General features: G+C 52.4%; 2 protein-coding genes across 10 annotated transcripts in view; one reads left to right on the plus strand and one right to left on the minus strand.

The window, feature by feature from the left end:
- The window catches only part of CCDC40 (coiled-coil domain 40 molecular ruler complex subunit), a 39,570-nt gene extending 23,837 nt beyond the window's left edge, over positions 1 to 15,733 (minus strand). For 4 of the 7 annotated variants that reach the window (XM_025859577.2, XM_025859578.2, XM_025859582.2 and 1 more), the window contains exons 1-8: positions 15,608 to 15,732; positions 14,291 to 14,354; positions 13,341 to 13,865; positions 9,654 to 9,798; positions 8,443 to 8,618; positions 7,552 to 7,635; positions 7,255 to 7,474; positions 70 to 227 (exon numbers count right to left, since the gene is read on the minus strand). In XM_025859577.2, the coding sequence (XP_025715362.1) occupies positions 70 to 227; positions 7,255 to 7,474; positions 7,552 to 7,635; positions 8,443 to 8,618; positions 9,654 to 9,798; positions 13,341 to 13,865; positions 14,291 to 14,354; positions 15,608 to 15,636 (1,401 nt within the window). In that variant the 5' untranslated portion in view covers positions 15,637 to 15,732. Of the gene's footprint in view, positions 1 to 69; positions 228 to 7,254; positions 7,475 to 7,551; positions 7,636 to 8,442; positions 8,619 to 9,653; positions 9,799 to 12,621; positions 12,839 to 13,340; positions 13,866 to 14,290; positions 14,355 to 15,607 lie in introns of those variants that run through there. The other 3 variants (XM_025859576.2, XM_025859579.2, XM_025859580.2) reach the window with 3 other exon arrangements.
- A 947-nt stretch (positions 15,734 to 16,680) lies between these two features.
- TBC1D16 (TBC1 domain family member 16) overlaps positions 16,681 to 18,055 on the plus strand; it is a 71,128-nt gene continuing 69,753 nt past the window's right edge. For all 3 annotated transcript variants that reach the window (XM_025859729.2, XM_073886156.1, XM_073886155.1), the window contains exon 1: positions 16,681 to 16,760. The gene's annotated coding sequence lies outside the window, so the exon portion shown is untranslated. The remainder of the gene's footprint in view (positions 16,761 to 18,055) is intronic.

Consider the following 18,055-nt stretch of genomic DNA (forward strand, 5'->3'; position numbering starts at 1 on the left):
CCGAGCGGAGGGACTTTTGGGAAATCGAAGGTTTGAGGGTGGTGGCAAACGCGTTGAAGTTGAGAGTACCTGCTTCTTCTTCTCCACCTCGGCCCGCATCCGCTCCATCTCTGACTTCTTCACCACTTGCTTCATCACACGGATGTCGTCACGCACGTCCTGGTCTATGTTCTGCATGTAGAAGAGATGCAGAGCCAGGCTCTCCAACTCAGCTTGCAGAGCCGCCACTGGGGGGGGAGGACGAGGAAGGCCGCTCAGCATCCCACACACGTTGTCTCGGAACCCGAAGCTCCGGAAGGCTCCCTGCCTGCCCTGTGGACCCAGCCTGGGAACCTGCTGCTTCTAAACCACAAAGACTCAGACTTTGCCATCAAAGCCTTACAAGCCTAGTTGGAGAGACAAAGACGTAGGTAATCCATGTCCAGCGATCACCACAAGCCACTCCGTTGCCTGCCGTGTCTTAGAGGCCCTCCCCACGTCTAAGGATCTGCTGAGACAGTGTCATGCTATGAGGCCTCACGTTAGTCTTACAGATTTCTTACCGCTTAGACACTGGCAATCTTAGGTAGAGTCCCACAGTCCGGGAGGAAACCCGCCCAAAGGGGCGCTGCGCTCTGCCAGAGCCCCCCCCCCGCCCCCCCGGACTGAAATGGCCACGTGGGGGCGCAGGCCAGGAGCACCGGAGCTGTCCTCACGGGCCAGGCTCGCCAGCGCAGCACCTTCCACTCCCCACTCAGAGCCAGATGGCGGATTTCCGTCCAGCGCTCGGAGGAGACCACACCCCAAGGAATGGACTCCTTTTAACAATATTCACGGGAGATTGATTTATGAAGCCAGATTACCAATTCGTTTAGGGAGCTAACCCTAAATCAAGAGTCATTTTTGTCTTGCATAGAGCGTTCCTTTATAGGTGGTTAAATGCACACAGAACACTGATTTATAGAATAGAAATATAAATTCACCCCGCTGAGTGGCAGGCACCCTTGAAGGGTGTAGCTTAACCCTGAAACATTACTTTGCGCCCAAGGTAACTAAAAATTCCAACGCTGGCGACTTCTTTGGCTCCTGCGTGGGTAGGAACTATGGGGGGTGGGGAGCAGAAGCAGGGACAGGGAGGTGTTGTGGTCAGAGCAGGCCGGGGCGGAGACTGCATTTGGAGAGAGGGTCTTCACAGAGGTAATTAATGTAAAATGAGGTCGTGTGAGTGGACCTAACCCCTCGTGGCTGGTATCCTTAGGCGAGGAGATCAGGACGCAGACACACAAGGGACCACCAGCTGAGGCCCCGGGAGAGAGGCCTTGGGAGGAACCAGCGCTGCCCACGCCTGGCTCTTGGACCTCCAGCCCCCAGGACGCGAGAAAACAAGCCCCCACGGCCGCCGAGCTGACTAATTCACCCTCCCACCTAAAACGTGCAAGACTCACGTCGACCCTTCCTTAAGAGCGCTGAGTTCAACCCTGCTTTGCTTCACTGAGTAACAAAAAGTCAGTATTTCCAGTGCTTGTTTAAATCTGCATAAATATCAGTGAAGTTGAACCTAGTTTCACCGTTTTAATGACCATGTTTGTCCCTCCTCCAAATCGCTGGCTCATGTCCTTGGCCACACAGCTACTGGGACGTTTGCCTCTCACTGGGTGGCCTCTAGGAACTCTTGATGCGGTCAAGGCAGGGTGGGCAGAACTTGAAGATGCCTCCCAGGGCCTGTGCCACCTGCTGTGACTGCTATGATGATGTTGCTTATCTGTCCCAAGAGAAATTACCGGGTGGGCCTGGACTAAGCAGGTGAGTCCATCCAAAGCAGAGTGGTGTCCAGCTGGCGGCAAAAGAGGAAGTGAGAGAGATTCTCAGGGTGAACTGGATTCAATGAGAGGGAAATTCTCTGCAAAGCTGGCTCAAACAGGGGAGGGGCCCCACAGCAAGGGACGTGGGCGGCCTCCAGGAGCTGAGAACCGCCCCTGCAGACAGCCCCGAGAAGAAGCAGCCCGTCAGTCCTACAGCCCTGAGGAGCTGAATTCTGCCAAAGACATGAGCAAGGCTGGAGTCAGATTTTCCTGGGTCCTCCCAAGAGACCCAGCCAACCAGCACTAGGGTTTGGCTTCAGGATGCCCCCGAGGGGGGGCCCAGTCGGCCACGCCAGGCCTCTGACCTCAGGCTGTGTGGGCGTGCAGACACACGGGCTTGTGTTCAGCCCTGAAGTCTGTGGGAATTTGTTTCCTGGCAACGGAAAAGTAACACAGAACATATGGAGGTTGTCACAGATGCGCAAATGGGGTTTGCTCCCAACTTGTGTTTGTCTTTTAACTTCGTCATGCTTCTTGATAAGTTTTATGTTTTTGTATAAACAAAACTGTCAAACTCCTCCTCTGTGGCCTCGTACTTCACATCACGCTTCCGGAGACCCGCCTCAGACCAAGATGATTAACAACAACTACGGCAGCCTTACATACTCCTCTAAAGCTTCTGTGATTTTCTTAAATATTTACTGCAGACTTTATTTTTTGTATAGTGTGAAATAGCGGTCTAAGTATGCATTTTCAGATGGCCAAATGGTCAAGCAAATAGGTAGTGGCTTAAAGATGCAGTCTGTCCGTTTATTTAACCTGCAGAAAATGACTGGATGCCCACGTGAGTTCCCCAGCATCCTCTGCTCTCCACCATCCGTGTGCTTCTTCCCCTTTGGTGCCTTTCTGGTTTTACTGCTGTTGATTGATACCGTGTTTTGACACCTGATAAGACTATTTTCCTTCATTATCTTTCCTTTTCAAAATTTTCTTGGGTAGTCTTGTGCATTTAATCTCCCGAGTAAACTTTAAGATCAATTTGTGCAGGATGGGGAGCTTTTTACGTATTGATGCAGGTCGGGAAGTGGGGACGCGGTGGGTACGGCACAAAGCTACTTGTTTAAAAAAAAGATACCCTTGTAACTTTGCTTTTATACGCAAAAACATCTTTAAAGAAACCCATGAGAACCAATCCCCCGAGGGCCACACACACCCCCCCCCCCCCCCCCCGCCCCCCGGGGCCTCTGTGGAGGGTCCTGGGGGAAGGGGAGGCAGGAGACTTCCCATCCCAGAGCTCTTGACTTTTGAGTGATTACTTCTTGAAAATGAATAAATAGGGGCGCCTGGGTGGCTCAGTCTTTAAGCGTCTGCCTTCGACTCAGGTCATGGTCCCAGGATCCTGGGATTAAGCCCTGCATCGGGCTCCCTGCTCCACGGGAAGCCTACTTCTCCCTCTGCCACTCCCCCTGCTTGTGTTCCCTCTCCCGCTGTGTCTTTGTCAAATAAATAAACAAATAAAAATAAATAAAATCTTTAAAAATAAAATTAAAAAAAGAAAATGAATAAATAAACACCTATGTCAAATAAATTTAAGGTCACCCAAAATACCCCATCGTGGACTTCAGCTGGAATGGCACTGAACGGCATGTTGACTGGGACAGAGGTGACACGTCCGCATCGTGCAGTTTTCCTCCCAGTAACAAGGCAGCTTTACTTATTGAAATCTCTTTTATGTCCCGTAGCGAGATTTTATTGTTTTTCTCCGGATAGGCTCACTCACTTCTTGTTAGGTTTATTCTAGGTATTTTATGGTTGTTATAATCATGATGGATGAGATTTTTTTTTTTTGAAACAATTTAGTTCTTAACTGGATATTACCGGGAGAGGAGAAAGTGCTAGCTCTGACATTCACCTACTTTACTTTCTTTACTGTTTCTAGTACTGTTTTTTTTAAATTTTTAATTTTATTTATTTATTTATTAAGATTTTATTTATTTGAGAGAGAGAGCATGAGAACAGGGTGAGGGGCAGAGGGAGAAACAGACTCCCCGCTGAGCAGGGAGCCCGATGCGGGGCTCGATCCCAGGACCCCGGGACCGTGACCTGAGCCGAAGGCAGTCACTCAACCGACTGAGCCACCCAGGCGCCCTGGGTTTTTGGGGTTTTTTTTAATTATTATTGGTAATCTTGGATCTTCTAGGTAAACAATCATATGATTGGTAAAGCATGAGAATTTCACGTCCCAAATCCTCACCTCATTCATTTTGCCTGTTGGAGCCTCCGGGGCTGTGCCTGTGCCCTGGTGTCCCTCCTGACCCTATCTGTACCTTCTCCAATGTTTCCCACTCAGGACAGTTTTCTGGTTCGTTTCCAAAAACATCATAAAGAATGTTCTTTCTACCTTAGTTTAGGATGGATGGTAAGTGTTTTCAAACACCTGTTTTGCATCTACCCAGAAAATCCTTTGTTTTTCCCTCCCCTTTAACTTACTAATAGAATGCATTAAATGAGCAGCTTTCTTAATTTCAAATGATTCCTGAATTCCACCGGAACTCCACCCTTCTCTGTTTGCTACTAATTTATTTAGGATTATCTTGCCTTGCTGGTGGGATGGCTGTGCAGTTTCTGCGTTGAAGGCTGTCCGTATTTGCAGCCAGGGCTATCCTCCCCCTTGTAACACCAGCCTGGGAAGTTTCCCAGATTTCCCACCCTCTGGAGGGTTGGACAGCATCGGGGGAGGTGTCTGTTCCTTTCACAGTTGGGCGGACTCGTCCATAACGAACAAACTGGTACTTTCAGGGGAAATCGATGTCCGACAACGTTTTCAGTTTCTTCAGTGATGAACCCAGTACAGAGCATGGCCTTCTTGAAATGAAAACCAATAATGCCTCTGAACTGTCCTCATTCCCAGGGCTGCTACTTGCGGGACACCCTTTTTGTTCTTCCCCGGGCAGGCCAGAAGTTTACTCAGCGTGTTGGTCATTTCACAAACGGAGTATTTTTATCTGTCAGGCCAACTCGTTGTTTTTTTTTTTTTTGTACCAGTTGCAGCTATTTTACTTTATTAACTCCCTCTTCCTACCTCTTTTGTTTGTTTGTTTGTTTGTTTGCCTTTTTTCGGCCTCTGGAGTAGAATGTTTGATTTTCGGTCTTGTTAATGAAAACTATGCAAGGTCCTGGGTTTTACTGGAGTGCTTTCTGCGAAGCCAGAAGTCCTGATACATGGACTCCCTTTGCCACTAAATCCCTAACTAGTTGGTGATCTCTGTGCGGACGGGACTCTGTCCTTGTGCCTTACAATGTTCTGAGCATCACTACTCCGTCATTTATGTTTGAGACCTGTGATTCTCAGCCCCAACTGCACGTTAGAATAACCTGGAAGCCTTCAAAAAACAAAACAAAACAAAACAAAAAACCAAGGCAAGAAACACAAGATCGGGGCCTTGGCAGAACAGCTGAACAGGGGGGTGTGGGCCTGGCTGTATGCACCTCAGGGGCTCCTGCCAAGGACAGCATGTTGCTCTCCACCTGCCGCAGTCTGATTCTGTCTGGCCCAGAAGCCGGCAGCATTTTTTCCCTCAGCTTTGGAATTTAAAAATCTCACCAACTGTGCCTAGGCATGTTCATTCTGTTTTCCAGCTGTCGGGTCCTCCGAGCACCTTTATATTCGAAGACTCACCTTTCCTGAGCTCACGCAGATGTTCTCCTCTGGTGTCGCCCGTGAGCGCCCCTGATCTCCTGGGACTTCCGTCTGATGGGCGTCCACGGGCCCAGATCTCACACCCATGTCTTGTATCTCCTTCTCAAAACATCCACCGCTTGGGGTTTTCCCTCTGAGTTCGGGGAAGAACTCCTCAAACTGGCCTTTCGGTTTACAAGTTCAATTTTCGGCAGTATTGCTTTGTCTGTTTAGTGACTTTTGTTTTGTTCGTCTGGGAGGATGGTTATATATATATTTTTTAAAGATTTTATTTACTTGATAGAGAGAGACACAGCGAGAGAGGGAACACAAGCAGGGGGAGTGGGAGAGGGAGAAGCAGGCTCCCCGCGGAGCAGGGAGCCCGATGCGGGGCTCGAACCCAGGACCCCGGGATCATGACCTGAGCCAAAGGCAGACGCCTAACGACTGAGCCCCCCCAGGCGCCCCAGGATGGTTATATTTTTTAATTCCAAGTACCCTTTTTCCTAACACTGTGCTCTCGTTTTACTGATGGGACGTCCTCTACGATCTCACGCTCTCTTGTTTTTGGCGTCAGGCCTGTCTGTGCCTGTGGCCGCGTCAGCTTTGTCCATGCAGCCCCAACCCCTGCAGTCTGGGGGCGCTGCTGAGCACTCGCGTTTTGATGGGAAGTGTCAGTGACTCCCTCCCAGGGGAGGCACGCACTCGTGGACATTCTCCAGTGGCAAACACCCACGTTTCAGGGCAGTGGCAGCACCGAATTCCCTAGTGCTCGGAAGGAAGAAAGGGTAGTATTTCTGGAATCCTTGTTTGGTTGAACAGCTTCTGTTCCTGTGTCTTGGTGACCTCCAGAAAGGACGCAAAGTCCAAGAAGGTGTTGGCATCTCTCCAGAAGCCCGGCCACACTTGAGCCTTCACTGAGCGGCGCTGGTGTGGAGCACGTGGGGCGCCTGGGTCCTCTTTCAGGTCAGTCTAAATTCTGTCCCACCTGGAGCATTTTTATTGTTTTTGCATGAATGTCACGTTCTTCTCTTCTTGGTATTTTATGTTAATTTGGTGGAAATCAGGGAGGGTGCTTGATAAAGGAGCACTTAGTCTGACTCTGTCAGTCCAGAAAGTTCTGCATTTCTCGGGGTCTGAAATGTCTCTTTGCAGCCACAGTTAGAGTGTCCGTGTGCTTCTGTTTCCCGTGTACCTTGTTTTCCCCATTGTGGTAATCATACACGGCTGATAAACAAACTTGGGAACAAAAAACCCCCCAGACTGAAGTAATCACAGCAGAGTGCGCAAAGCGGGTATTCACGGGGCCCACAGCCTGGCCCTGTGCAGGGGGGCGTGTTCCTGGGCAGAGCCCTATTGTCTCATCTGGTCCGAAGCCTCCCGGTTTCACCAGGATCTGCCGTACAGTCGGGGCTGCCGCCATCCCCTGGGCCGTTGTGCTTGGGATTGGCCGCATCCGGGGGTCCCCGCTTATTTAAACCCTGCCCACCTCTGGCAGCCGGCCAGCCTCTTCGATGTTGACTCTGCCTGCCCTCCTTGTTCACTGCTTGACCCAATCAGGTGCCTTTTAATGCACTGACGCCTTCTCTCCCTAAAAGCCTGCGAACTCCCCGAGGACACGACCACATCGCCCTTTTCTCGATGCCCTGTGATGGCACGCAGGGATGCCTTTCCGGGGCGAGCTGGCCTGTGGGACCTCCCCGCGGGGGTGTGACAGCACGCGGGGACGCGCCCCTGGGTCGCGAGGGCACTTGGGGATCGGGGCGCCATGGCAACGGGGACCCCCAGCCTTACGCTTTTTGCGCTCCTTGTTGGCGGTCTCGCAGGTCCTGGCGTAGCGAAGGCGCACACTCTGAAGCTCCTCCTCCCTCTGCCGCCTGGCGCACGCTGCCACCGAGTGGAGGTCGTGGTTCTTCTCGAGCTGCATCTGCAGGCGGGCCAGGTGCTGCTGGACCCCGTAGAGATCCACGCCCAGCTCCTGGCGCTGCACGCGGCTTTGCTTGGTGGCCACACTCTGCGGGGGAGGGAGAAAAGTTGGTCACGGGCCGGAGGCACACGGCCGGGCGGGAGGCTGGACCGGCAGATACGCACCAGCTCTTGAAGTTCCAGTTTCAGCTTCTCTATCTGGCGGTTAAGATAGTTCTTCAGCGCAGCCTGGAACCTTACCATCAGGGGCTGAAACGACGGAGAAGCAAGCCTGGTTACCCTCCTGCCCAAGCAGGGCGCAGCCTAAGTCGCCAGAGCTCCCCCTGGGGGCACCGAAAGGACTTCCACGCTGGGTGCCCCTCACTTCGCCAGGGACTTGCGCCGGCAGCCATAGACTAAGGGCACTCAAGGTCCCGTCCCAGGCACCGAAGACCTGAGTACGCATTTTGGCAAAAAGACAGAGTGAGCTGGAGTGGTGGTCCTGGTTTCTCCCCAGGGATGCGGGGGTGATGCCAGCACCGAATGAGCCCTGAGCCTCTTTTTCCATAGCAACCGCCAATCTTTCCCGCGGGGAGCACCCCGGCTTTCCAAATGGGCTCATCCAATCAGGATTCGCCTTCCCCGCTTGCTGGAGGGTGGGGTGTGGGAACTCAGGTGGTGGGCTCCAAGCAGGGGCTCTGAACTGGGGTGACTGGGCTCCCACCCAGCATCCGGGATGTCTGGAGACATTCCTGGTTTCACGGCTAAGGGGCAGGGGTGCTCCTGGCATCTAGCAGGTGGGGCCAGGGGTGCTGCCCAGGACAGCCCCGCCCCAGAGACTGGGTGACCGGGTCCCAAATGTCGGCAGTGCCAAAGTTGAGGATTGCTGACTCTGGGCGAATGAAACAGAAAGAAGACACCTCACAGAGCAGTTTTGCCGAGTGGGCGAGGGGCGGCGCGGCGCTGGGGGCAGGGCGTGGGGCGCGGGGGCAGAGGTGAGCTCAACAGCAGGTGAAGGGGCACCTCTGATCGCGCTCCGTGTCAGGGCCCCAGCAGGGCCCGGGAGCACGTGCTTACGTGGTCGGGGTCCAGAACCACCAGCTGGTGTCTGTCTTCCTCGGCCTCGTCACTCCCCTCCGACTCCGTTCTCTCGACAGTCCCTTCTTCGGCGGTGCCCAGCTGCTGGATCCGGTCCAGGAAGGCCGGCGCGGCTCCTCTCCCCGGCTGCGCACCGGGCTCCTCTGGGGGGACACCTGGGGGCATAGCAAGCATTATGGAGGGGTTATTGCAGTGGCTAGTGAGGCCACTTTGCAGGTGCTGTCAGGAGAGGCTGATTTGCAGCCTCATGCAACACAATGGAAAAGAGAAAGAAAAGGCATCCCATGGGTTGGGGCTCGGAAATGCTGCTTACAGTGTCTTCTGTTCATGAATCTTCTATTCGTTGGTTCAACATGTTCCATAGAAGGGATCGCATTTTAAAGGTAATACATATTACCTTTAATATACTCCAAGAAGGAAATATATTTTGTAGATACTTTTTTAGACATAAATAGTGAATAGGAAGGTGCCTTCTTACTCATGGACTACCTTGATTTTTTTTTTTTTTATGGGAAACAGCTGATAAGATTGACAAGCTGTATCAGTGAGGCTCTAGTTGCAGCTTCCCCTGTCCTCCTGAGCTGGAGAGATCCTGTTCTGTTTTAACGAGTTTAAAAACTCGTTCGGATGTGTGCTGTCTTCACCTCACTGGTGAGTGATGTACAACTTTGTTAGTTGCACCATCCATGCTTGTGTATCATAAGGAAGAAGAAATACCCCGGTCTGCTTTCCCACATCCACAACAGTGGGATATGGGACAGGGTGTGCCGAGCGACCCTTGGAGACTCAGCAAACACGCAGGCTTAGGGGTGTTGTTCCCGAGCCCCTCTCTGAGACCAGGAGGCAGTGAGGGGTGGCGGTCGGGGGCTGTGGTTTGGACGTCATCAGATCTCTCAGTCAAGGTCTGGTTCTGCCACATACTCGGGTAGGTCACTAAGTGACTCTTAGAGTCTTTGTAAAATGGGAGAATGGTTCCTACCTCATTGGGTTACTATAAGGATTAAATGAGATAAAACACAGTGAATGCTCCGTAAATATTATCCCTATTTGTTAATAACATTTCTATCCTTCAGCTCCCAGCTGAATGGGAAACGAGGTAACAGAGGGTGAATGAGTGGTACCCCTTGCACAGAAGGAGATGTGAAGGGGCTCATCCCGTGGGCAGGACAACCCAGCAGGTGCCACGGTACCTAGCTCCTGGATGAAGGGCTCCTCCGTGCTCAAGAGCAGCTCGTCAAAGTCTGAGGAGGTGATGCTGCTCCCCGGGCTCAGTCGGAGGTGGTGTCGTGCCCCCAGAGGAAAGACTTCCTGCTGGAGCCCTTCACCGGATTTTTTCTAGAGGAAGAACAACCAAACCTAAATCAATGAGGCCTTAATCAGGACTGAAAAGTTATTTGATTTTGATCTAGTGCAATGTTCGAAATTCAACATAATTGCTGAAGCAGTGGAAAACAATTTGGAGGGGCGCCTGGGTGACTCCGTCGGTTAGGCGTCTGCCTTCAGCTCTGTCATGATCCCAGGGTCCTGGGATCGAGCCCCGCCTCGGGCTCCCTGCTCAGAGGGAAGCCTGCTTCTCCCTCTCCCGCTCCCCCTGCTTGTGTTCCCTTTCTCGCTGTGTCTCTCTCTGTCAAATAAATAAATAAAATCTTAAAAAAAAAAAAAAAAAGAACATAGCTTCTCTTGTTAAAAATGCCTGGCTCCATTTAAGCTTTAAAAGAGACTCTTGCAGTTATTACTGTTGACAATAATTATTGCTGATGATGATCTGGCAAGGATTAGCAACAACAATGACCCTGCATAACACTCTGTGAGGTAGATATGAGTCACCTCTGTTATCTGAGGGGAAGCAGCCTCACGGAAGCTAAAGACCTTGCCTGAAGTTCACACATGCAGCCAAGGGCAGGTTCAGAGTTGGGATGCCTCAACCCGAAGCTCGTGCTCTTTCTAATACTTCCTCAGATGATGCTGATTCTAGAAACCATCTCTGAGGCGGCCAGAACTGTAATGATAGTAATGGGGGCCCAGAGTCACAAGCCCACCTCTGGGGTGTCCAGAAAGGGCTTCTCCTACCAAGAAATCGATGAGGCACCCACACGCCGAGACACAGAGCAGCTCCCACTCTGCAATTCCTGTTCTTTCTAAGGACTGAGCACCAGGCGGGAGGAAGGGAAATGGGGCTCTCACTCAGGTGTGTCTCTGCCTTTCTGATTGATCACATTTGGAAACTGTTTCCTGGTAACTTTTCTAGAAATGGGACCCGAGGATGGAAACTGGGTTTATAGCTCAATAAGTGACTTACACCCCAAATCGCCTGGACATCTTACAAGGTGAAGACAGTTGTTTTCTGAGCTTAATTAGTGATCATCAAATCATGTTACTCTCCAAGGTTATTAACTCTTTAGGGGTCACCAGGTGGGGTGGGATTGTGGCTTTTTGGTTCAGAATGGTGGCTGTGGAACAAGAGCCACACGGCTGCATGACTCTGGGCAGGGAAGGCCATCTCCCCATGTCCTCATCTGTCCAGGGGGGTAATAACTGTTCTCACCCCAGAGGGCTGTTGTCAGTCACTGAGACGGAATGTCAAGGGCAAAGGCATGTCCAGACCAGAGTCGAAGATGGAGGAACGTAACCCTGCTCCTCGCTTTCTTTCCAGATCAACTCAAACCTGCAGCCAGCAGTGGGGGGAGAGGAGAGCAGGCTTCAGAGGCCGTCCCCGTGGGGAGCCCTCACAGCATAGGTGCCGGGCCTGGTGACCAGAGTCCCCACAGAGGACAGCCTGGCACAGTCAGAGCCCAAATATTTGGGGGCTGGCCTGGGTGGGGTTGGCCCAACAGTGACGAGAGTGACCAGGGCAGCCCAGGGTGGGGGTGTCCGGGTTCAGGTGGGGTGAGGACAGTCCACGTGGGGGTGGAGAAATGCAGAGAAGGTTATCTCCGGGGGATGGACCAAATTAATAAATACGTTAGGGAGAATGGGGACTAGCCTTCTCGTTGCTGGAAAAAGGACTTGGAAATATGGAAGGGGAGGGCACTGAGAGGGACCCACTCAGAGAGGGCTTGGTGTGAGCTGTGTCTGTAGGCGGCGCATGCAGTGTGTGCGGTGTGTGTGTGTGTGTGTGTGTGTGTGTGTCATGTGCGTATGATACTGAGAGAGCCTGGGGACAGTGGACCTCGCGCCCAAATCATGACTTCCGAATTTTATTTTCCACGAAAAGAAACCAGGCTCCCGGAGAAATGTCTGATTCCAGGGCTGGGCACTCTGTGCCAGAGAATGAGAAAGTGCTCCATGGATGAGGGCGGTTAAAAGAAAGAATGATACCCGTGTGTCAGAAGGACACAAAGGCCAATTTAAATGGGCTCTCACCGGCCAAACTGGGGACAATTTCTATTCAGTGTTGTATTGGAAGTTCTAGCCAGTGCGAGAAGGCAAGAAAAAGATATAAAGGGCATCCAGATTGGGAAGGAAGAAGCTGAACCGCCTTTATTCGCAGAGAACATGATCATCTTTATGAAAAATCCTATGATTCCACACACAAAAAAAAAAGCTACTAGAACTAACAAGGGTGTTTCGCAGTGTTGCTGAATATAAGATCAATATGAAAAAATCAGTTGTGTTACCATATACAGTACCGCAGCAAACAGCTGGAAGCCATTTCCAATAGCATCAAAAATGCAAAATAGCTAGGGACAAATCTGACAAAAGATGGGCCTATACACCCTGCTCAGAGAAAGATGAACTCCTAGCAATATGGTGGTAATCTGTTGTGATTTGAAATACTCACGTTTCCTATCTTAACCAAAAAGAGCACCTTCCCACACCATTTTTCTTAAATGCAAAGGGGTGGAGGAAAACCTCCCAGTGGAGAAGCCTTGCGCTTTTCATTAAGGGGTCCACAGCACCATCACTGGTCATGGGACAAACTACAATCAGTGCACCACCGCATGGGGCTTAAGGAGAACCAGCCTCCCTCTGTGACCCCTTTCCAAGGAATCATAACCCAGATCACAACAAGAGGAGGACCAGGCAAATCCAAACTGAGAGCCATTTTAAAGGTGGCTGGCTGGTGAGCTTTGGAAGTGCCAAGGTCATTAAAGTCCAGGAAGGATTAAGACCTAAGAGATGGGACAGCTAAAGGCAACATGTGATTTGGAACTGTACCTCTGCTCTGAAAGGTGTCACTGGGACACCTGGTGAACGAGGCCTGAGCATTATTTGGTAATATAACGACATTTCCTGAGTTTGATAGCTGTATTTCGGTTGTTTGGGAAACACGCACGGAAGTTGGTGGCAGTGGGCGCATCCGATGGTTGACTTACTCTCCAAGGCTTAAAAAAATAACAAGTTCTTCTAATCATACTTCAACTCTTCTATAAGCCTATGCTCGTTTAAAAATTAAAAAAAAAATTGTAAGACCATAACTACTGTCATTATAATCATGATTATCTAGAATTACATTGTCCAGTACGGTAGCCACTAGTAACTGGTGGTTATATAAATTTAAATTAATTAGAATTCTCATTAAAAATTCAGTTCCTCCATCTCCCAGGCCACATTTCAAGTGCTCTGTAGCCCCTTGTGACTGATGGCTGCCATGTTGGACAGCAAAGGTAAAGAGCACTTCCATCACCATGGAAAGTTTCACTGGACGGCCCTGTTCTGCAAACCAGAAACCTGGATGCCCTTACATGGAATGTTCCCAAACCCAAGGTCCAGAAACTTTTGGCATTCAAGAGTGGGTCCTAAGACTTAACTTTGCTAAGAAATTTCTAACAGAGATTGCAATTTGTTTTTATAATGTGCCCCGAGTTGCTCACATAGGGTGGCAAACCACAAAGGCAGTCAAACACTTTCATAAAGTTGACCTCGGGGCCACTTACCGATCTGCTAGCCCTGGGTCTAGAAGCGTCCTGGCCTATTTGCTCTGATGAGTCTACTATTTGCCGGGATGGCTGTGTGGAGATGTCCCCCAAATCTCTGGATTCCGATGGACGGGGGGCTTCTCTGTCTTCAGGAACACCTTCCCTCCCTCCATGCTCATCTGGGTACGTGGGGCCCGCTTCCTCTTGGGGCACCGCCCCAGCACCGACTTCTGAATAAGCCAGATCTACAGAACCGACTTTCCCTTCAGGGGAGGCGGCTTCCACATCAGATTCGAATTCCCCTTCAAATTCAAATTCGACTTCATCCCCTTCAAATTCAAATTCCTCTTCCCTTTCTACTTCTCCACTGATTTCCACTTCTCTATCAATTTCCACTTCTCCCTCCGTTTCCACTTCTCCCTCAGTTTCGATTTCTCCTTCAGTTGTGACTTCCCCAGAGGCTTCAATTTCCCCTTCAGAAAGCTCGGCAGCACCAACAGCCTGGTCAATGTTTTGGTCACCGGTCTTCCCTGTGGGTGACGCCTGCAGATTTGTGGCAGGAAGAAAAAAAATCAGGAAACACAGTCAAAAACTCCCGGGAAGTTCTGCTCGTAATTGTGTAATTATACTGGTGGGAAAACTGCATCTGCACACACCTACGTGTCCCTGGAAGACGAAGCTCCATGTTCTATCTGTTCTCTCCAGTGTTTGTAATTTTTTGCATCCTTTGTTAGAGAACCTGAGTTCTGAAAACCTCGGGGTGATCTGAGTAGGGGATGCGGGGCATCCCAACTAGCCGCCAGCACTTAAGAATGGGGAGAAAGGAAAATGAGTCTCTCTGCAGGGGGACTGAGTCTGTTCTAGTGCAAGGTATAGGATCCCCGTGCAGTTTTCTTGAGCAGAGCTCTTAACTCTTTAATTCCCAGTAAAGACAAGCCGAGCACAGCCCACCCCACAGGGAACTTTACCCTGTCGCCTTCATTATTCCGGGCCTCCTCTCCTGCAGAAGTCGATTCGCCTTCCAGCTGAGACCTGCGTGCAGAAATACAGTTTAACAGTTTCAAAGAACAGTGTTCTTTTTCTTGGCATTGATCACCTCCTGGTGTCTGTCTATATTCTTATTTACTTGTTGATTATATGCCTTCCCTCTAGGCTGTTGGCCATGACTTTGTCATGTTTGCCATCAACCCCAGCACTAGATCATGCCTGTCACCTGGAGGGAGGGAGCGTCACAAAAGAGTTGTTCCATGAATGAATGAAAAATAATTATGGAAATATTCAGGGAACAGCATCAGTACATTACAACAGAAAAGTCACCTTAAATATACTTGTGTCTGGGGCCAAACTGGGGAAAAGAAATACAGTGTAAGAGAAAGTTGCACAAAAGGGACAAAGACTCTTAGAGACTCTTGGTTAGTTCCCCCATGATTTAGATAGTACAAAAACGTCATGATTTACATTCTTAAAATTATTTTTTTCTAATTAAAAATACAAGCTCATTTTTTCAAAAAAAAAGTGAAATACAGAAATGTGTGACACAGAGAACGAAAATCCTCTGTGACTTTCTCTCTTCTCAAGATAACCACTAGTAATAAAAGAGATTTAAGGATATATTCTTGCAAATATTTTTCTATGCATTTAAACACACACACACACACACACACAATTAGAGGCCACACTCTACATACTGCTTTCCATTTAGTCTTTTCTTTTAATGTAACCTGGACTGCTTTCCATGTCAGTATATATAAATCTATCTTTTAAAAAAAGTGAAACACTACTGAAGCGTCTGAGATAAAAGGCCCAATTCTTGAAAATAGTTTCTGTCCCCAGCCCAGCCCCCGCTCCTGGAGGTCTGGGGGTGGCAGGGGAAGGGTCGGGGTCCCCGCGGCCAGGAAGCCTCTCGGTGATCCTCCGCACACAGAGAGACCTCAGGCAGGTAGAGATCCTTGCCACCAGCCTCCGCGCTCTCCTGCTTTATTTACAAGGACGCAAACTACCCGCGCAGGCACCACGGAGCATAGTGGTTGCCATGGTTACTGCGGGACGAGCAAGCCCCGGGGTTTCGAGAGCCCAGCGACCCGAGCGAGGGGAGAGAGGGAGGGGACCGGGAGCTGACAAAGGGACGGGAGACGAGAAGGGGCGCGGAGGGCTGGGGGTGGCCAGGGAGGCGCGAAAGGCCGGAAGGGCGAGGATGGACGGGGCAGAGGAGCGGGGAAAAGGGCGTGAGGGCAAGGGGGAGGCGTGGGGGACGCTTCGAGACCCGGGACCCTCGCCCCGCTTACCCGCCGTCCTGGCCACCCGGCTCCGCCATGTCCCGTTGCTAGGCGACGCCGTCAACATCCGGCGGGCGGGAACCCCGCGCGGGGCTGGAGCCGGCGGCGCGGCGGCGCGGCCTTTGTGCCACCGCGGTGCACGCAGAGCACCTACATGTATAAATACATTAAAACATAAACTTAGTTTCTCCGTCTCTAAGTCCGAGTTCTGTCCCGCCTGGCTCAGGTTCAGTGAAGCGACAACAGTGTCCACGAGCGTCCAGCCAGGCAACTCAAATGCCTCAGGGACCGCGCCGGGCACCCGGGGACCCGAGACCGCTCAGTGCCCCGAAGGTGGCAGGCGGAGGGGGGGGCGCGGGGGGCCCCGGGGCCCCCTGCCCCTGGGGGGGGGGGCGCGGGGGCCCCAGCCTGGTGCCCATCCATCCATCTCCAGACCTGGGGCGGGGGTGCTCGGCGTCCCCTCCGCGGGGGTGCGGCGAAGAATCCTTGGCGGAGAAGGATGCTCAGTGGCTTTTTGGAGGGTGATGATCACTTCTTACCCCCACATAGAGGAAAAATATAAATGGAGAGGGCAGAACAGCGAGGGCGAGCGCGCACTTGGAGCGTCCCGGGGGTCCTGTCTTCACAGGGGGGGGCGCGGGGGGCGCGGGGCTGCCATCAGGGCCAGAGTCCTGGGACCCGGAATTAGGACGGCCTGGGGCGGGGGACTCGAGTCCCGAGGGCGAAAGGTGACTGGGGCAGGGTCGGGGCGAAGCAAGGGGTTGGGGGGAGAGGGTTCGGCGGGGAACCGGGCTGGGCCCGGCGCCGGGTTGGGATACGGGTTGGGTGGGGTGGGGGGGAAGGCGGGGTCTGGGTTGGGGGCCGGGTTGGGCCGGTTGGGCAGGGTCCGGGTCCAGGTCCGGGGCCGGGTTGGGGTCCGGGTTGCAACAGGGGTGGGGCTAGGCCCGAGGCCGGGCTGGGGTCCGGGGCCGGGTTGAGGTCCCGGCTGGGCCAGGGGCCGGGTTAGGGGCCGGGTTAGGGGCCGGGGCGGGCCGGGGGCCGGGCCTCGCCGCGTGTCCCCGCCCCGCTGCGCCTCACTGGCGGCAGCGGCGGCTGCGGCGGCGGCGGCGGCGGAGGAGGCTCCGGGAGCCGGCGCGAATCCGGCCCCCGCTGCGGGACCCGGGTGGGTATCGGGGTCCGGGCGGGGGCCGCGGGGGCGAGGTCCAAGGGGTCAGCGGGGGAGCGGGCGGCGCCCCCTCAGCTGGGACCGGGTGGGGGTGCGCGCTGGGCTCTGGGCCTGCAGCGACGGGGCCCGGGAGGGGCCGGGGTCCGGCCGCAGCCCCAGGAGGCGCGGGGCCGGGGCAGGAGCGGGGCGGCGTGGGAGCACACGGGATCACGCAGAAGCCCCCCGGGGACCCCCTCCGCGGCGGGTGCGGGCGCCCCGGGCCGGGAGTGGACCTGATTCGGGGAGACTCCCTCCCCGCGTGTGTGGAGCCGTGGACCGTAGAACTTGCGGTCTTTGTCTGGCTGGATCGTCAGAGCACGCCAAGGAGAACTTGCGGGGGGCCGCCGTTTGCAGACACAGCCCCCCGAAGTGTGCTTCCCGGCTCGGCAGCGCGCGCGCTCTCAGCATTGCTGGGCCTTAGGGTCGGTGGTCTGGTTGTAAAGAACCGCACGTCAGGAAACTCACTTCCTTTAGGCCCGGCCGTTCCCCCTTGTCCTCTGCTTAAAAGAAGAAAGAAAGAGTAGAAAAAAGGAGAAAGAAAAAAAAATAGGCAATTTAAGATTGCTAAATATAACCTCAGGAACCCTGCCAGAAGCCGGGGCATCTTGAAATCCTGTTATTCCCACACTCGGAAGTTGGTGTCATATGTTGGCCACAATCTAGTTCAGATTCTATTTGGAGATGGAAAACAACATAATATGTTGTTGCTCCCCACTCCGAAGTTTGTTTTCCTGCCCCACCAAGTTCCTAGGAGAAGCTGGGCTGGTCTCCCCCCCTTCCCCCCTGGTTTTACCGATCTCTCTTTACCACGGGAAGGCCCCAGTTCTTGCATCTGGAAGGAAGCGAGACATGGTTCTCAAAAATGGCCATGTGGGGAAGCCTATTATCAAAGGGTGGCTGCAGAAGGCCAGATCCCAGAAATCTGTTCCCAATCTGCCACTGATTGATTTAGAGAACTTTTAGAAATCTGTGTTGTTAGGTTTAGAAATTCCTTGGTAGAAATATTAATGGATGAGTGACTACTGAAGGCTTTGAAGAACCACGAAAACTTTTGCAAAGACAGGATTATTGAAGTAGGGGTTGCCTTGTAGTAGTAACTGGGGAATTCACGTAAGTTGCCCATTGTCGGTACTGGGAGACACATGGATGCTGAATGCGTTTATTATGTTTTCTGTGCCATTTGTTGGCTTGTGGAGTGTTGATGGTGAGCAGAATCTCAAAGTATGGCTAAAAAAGTTCTTATCAGTGGAATT

This window comes from Callorhinus ursinus, unplaced genomic scaffold, assembly GCF_003265705.2.
Source record: "Callorhinus ursinus isolate GAN/ISIS: 27379988/994484 unplaced genomic scaffold, GSC_fseal_2.0 scaffold68, whole genome shotgun sequence".
In the NCBI taxonomy this organism is placed as follows: Eukaryota; Metazoa; Chordata; class Mammalia; order Carnivora; family Otariidae; genus Callorhinus; species Callorhinus ursinus.